Below are 4,076 nucleotides of genomic sequence, written 5' to 3' on the forward strand. Positions count from 1 at the left end.
ATGGTAACTTCCTCCCAAACTAGTGAAGGTATAGGCAAGGGTTGAAGGAGTCCAGCTGGTGCCTGAGTAGAGTATTTTGTTTGCTGACACAATAAACAAGAGGCAACAAATAACTCCACATCCTTGCGCATATTTGGCCAATAAAAGAGAGTGGATAGACGAACTAATGTCCGCTTGACGCCGGCATGACCTGCGACTGGTGTGGCATGAAATTCTTGTAATAAAGAAGGCCTCAAAACAGAGTGAGAGCTGATGAAGAACCTGTTTTTGAACCGTAGGATTCCATCCGAGACCGAATATGGATACATTACAGAACCAGAGGAATACTTCTGATGGAGAGCTAAGAGATCCGGTAAGGACTGATTTTCCGCACGAAGAATAGAGAGGAATTCAGGAATAGGGCAGCTAGCAAGTAACATAGTAGCAGGATAATGGTCATATAATTCAGGGACATCAACTTCATGTACTCTGGATAAGGCATCAGCTGCACTATTAGTTCGACCTGGCTTATATTCAACCTTGAAATGATACCCCAGTAATTTACGAACATAAAATTGTTGCTCTGGAGTTTGGATAACCTGCTGAAGGAGCTCTCGAATACTTTTCTGGTCAGTTCGGATAATAAAGAAATGGCCTAACAAGTATTGTCTCCACTTATGTACTGCTTCGGCAATGGCATGAAGTTCTTTGATATAAGTAGAAGCGACAAGCATGCGAGGACCCAATTTTCGGCTAAAATAAGCAATAGGATGATCAGCTTGCATCAGTACGGCTCCAATACCAACATTCGAGGCATCCGTCTCAATAACAAAATCCAATTGAAAATCTGGCAAGCGAAGGACTGGTGCTGCACTCATGGCTTGTTTTAAGGCAGCAAAGGCCGTGTCAGCTGCGGAGGACCAATGGAAACAATCCTTCCGCAATAAATCTGTGAGAGGGGCAGCAATGGAAGCATATCCTTTAATAAAGCGACGATAGTAGCCTGTGAGACCCAAGAATCCTCGCAATTGTTTTGTGGTAGACGGCGTAGGCCAATTAGACATGACCACCAACTTGTGAGGATCAGCCTTAACTCCAGAAGAGGAAACAATATGGCCGAGATATTCAATGTTATCTTGGAAAAATTCCATTGACAATGCCGCATAGTCATGAGAGACTTTGCCAAGTAGCTGTAACCATTGAATTCCGAGGACAATATCCGGTCGAAGTGTTGTACACTAAGATATCATCAAAGAAAACGATCACAAACTTACGGAGATAAGGAGCAAAGAGCCTATTCATTGTCGCTTGAAATGTGGAAGGGGCATTAGAGAGTCCAAAAGGCATAACAAGGAACTCAAAATGCCCATCATGAGTCCGAAAGGCTGTTTTATAAATATCTCTGTCACATACTCGTATTTGATGGTACCCCGCTCGCAAATCCAGCTTACTGAAAATACAAGCACCACCAAGCTCGTCTAATAACTCATCAATAGTTGGTATCGAAAATTTGTCTTTAATTGTTACCGCGTTCAAGGCTCGGTAATCTACACAAAAACGATAGGAGCCATCTTTCTTTTTAACCAGCAACACAGGTGAAGAGAATGGGCTCTGACTTGGGCGAATAATGCCTTGATCAAGCATTTCTGTAATTAGTCTCTCCATTTCGGCTTTTTGGAAGTGAGGATAACGGTATGGGCGAACATTGACAGGTTTAGTATTTGGGAGAAGATGAATGTGATGGTCAATAAGTCTATGAGGAGGTAGGGAAGATGGAGTGTGAAATAATTGCTCATATTGATGAAGAAGGGCAAGTACAGGGGATGGCAAATCGGGTGGGAAGTCAAACTTAGCAGCAGTGGTTGGAACAGAGAGGGTATCCTGCGCGTCTGTGGTAGTATGCAACTGGAAAAATTCAAAGAGGCCGTGGATTTGATCATGGGACATGAGGGCTTGTAATTGATGAAAAGAAATCGGTCTTGGAGACAAGGAGAGATCACCTCGCAGGAAGACAGGAGAGCCATTATAGAAAAATTCCATTGACAATGCCGCATAGTCATGAGAGACTTTGCCAAGTAGCTGTAACCATTGAATTCCGAGGACAATATCCGGTCCCTCAATAGGAAGAACATAAAGGTCGATGTAGAAAACATGGCCTTGCATAGATAAGGCGACTTGGGAACAAACATATCGACAAACTAAAGAATCACCATTACCGATATATACCCGGAATGTGGTAGTGTCTTGTACTGCTAACCCCAAAACTTCAGCCACAGCGGGTTTAATAAAATTATGAGTGCTACCACTATCGATAAGTACTTGCACGGGCTGTTGATTAATTTCACCAAGGAGTCGTAGAGAACGAGGAGTATTTTGGCCCGCTAATGCATTTAAACTGGAGATATCACCAGTTATAATAGTTTCCTCAACAACATCGGAGATCTCAGAATTAATTGGTGGACCCATCGCCTCGTCAACATCCTCTGTTCCTAATAGAAGCAGAAACTTACTACGGCATCTATGAGAGTTGCTCCACTTCTGGTCGCAATTGTAGCAGAGTCCTTTCTCCCTTTTTTCACGAAGTTCTTGAGGAGAAAGACGCTTAATAGGTAGAGATGGCGTTGGTAAAAGTGGAGGTAAAGTGGACGGGGCAGGTTGAGGTGGGTTGATGGCAGGGGCACTTGCAGGACTGTGATTGGTTGTAGTAGGGTGAAAGGATGGTGTGGTGGTTTTGTGGGTCCACTTAGACCAAGGTCTGGACGTAACTTTACTCTCATCTCCACGTGCTTCAAACATACGAGCTAGTGCAAATGCCTCCATCAACGAGGAAGGCCGTGACAGCAACAGCTCGCGACGAATATCCACTCGCAACCCCGTGATAAAAAATGAGATAAGGAGAGGCTCGGAAATACCTGTGACTTTATTCATGAGGTCCTCAAACTCAGTTTGAAATTCTGCCACACTTGATTTCTGAGTAAGTTTTGATAGATTGCCTTGGTGGTCCTCGTACAGGGAAGCTCCGAAACGAAACTTCAGATTTTGAAGAAAATCCTTCCAACTGGTAAGAAGATCATTCGCCTTCATCCATTGGTACCAAGCCGAAGCGCGACCTTCCAAATGAAAAGACACGATGCGGAGACGAAGAGCTTCGGATGTGCCATGGAAATCAAAATACTCATTGATGCGAAAAGCCCAACCGTTTGGGTCAGTTCCATCAAATTTTGGGACCTCGAGTTTCATTGTTCGCAAAAGAGGATTGGAGTCATGGGTGCCCGATGAACCATCAGATATATGTGGAAACGGGGGTGGATTCGAAAGTCCATTTGTTGGACCGGAAGGTAACCCCTTGATCTGAGAACGCAAGTCCTCCAAGCGAGAATCCACGGTAAGCATGTATTGTTGCAGCGTGTGATGAACTGCGACCGTTTGACTATCAAGTTTTGTTTGTAAAGCTTTAATGGCATCTAGAATCTCCGAATCAGCCATGATGAGCAAATAGCAATGAAAGCACCAATGTTATGCCGCTGGTGAGCACACCGAACAGCAAGGTTTCCACACTTTTCAAGCAAGTGCAAGCTCCCAGAATTTTAAAGAAACGAGTGAATGGCAAGAGAGAATAGAGAGAAAATTTCAGAGAAGAAGAAGAAACTGAGTCCAGAATTTTATATATCCCATCAAATACAACCATGGAAATACTTATAGCAGCAAGAATATGCTCACAGCTGTCAAAACTAAATAACAACCTCTCTCTATAACAAAGAATTATTCTCTAAATAGCTAAAGCTGTTAGAAACCGAATCCTCTGCTCATATATGCTCAGTGTGTGTAATCCTTGAACCATTTGGGAGGCTTCCTTACGCGACTTGGCTTGATGTTATCTTGGGGTCGGTTTTGGATAGCCTCACTTGAGTTTGCCTGGGCCTTTTCCTCGCTATTGATAGAGCTAGCTGAGTTGGGCTTGTCTAACTGTAATATTGGGGTTGTATCACATATCGTTGGAATAGATGATATTACAGATGACAAATCGGGTGAGCTCTTTAAGTGAAGCATGTGTGTATCACGTGCATGTACTTATACAGCTTTGCATGAAACGGCAG

The 4,076-nt window shown here is 43.5% G+C and overlaps 1 protein-coding gene across 1 annotated transcript; it reads right to left on the reverse strand.

Moving 5' to 3' along the window:
* Positions 1-1,146: 1,146 nt before the first annotated feature.
* On the reverse strand, positions 1,147-3,465 carry LOC112097934. Its single transcript, XM_024183526.1, has one exon. It carries the CDS (start codon positions 3,463-3,465, stop codon positions 1,147-1,149), a length of 2,319 nt encoding a protein of 772 aa, XP_024039294.1.
* Between the last annotated feature and the right edge of the window lie 611 nt (positions 3,466-4,076).

Source organism: Citrus clementina, unplaced genomic scaffold (genome assembly GCF_000493195.1).
Source record: "Citrus clementina cultivar Clemenules unplaced genomic scaffold, Citrus_clementina_v1.0 scaffold_5, whole genome shotgun sequence".
NCBI lineage: Eukaryota > Viridiplantae > Streptophyta > Magnoliopsida > Sapindales > Rutaceae > Citrus > Citrus x clementina.

Coding starts and splice junctions, on each gene's coding strand:
- LOC112097934 (XM_024183526.1), bottom strand. CDS start 3,465: ATGGCTGATTCGGAGATTCTAGATGCCATTAAAGCTTTACAAACAAAA.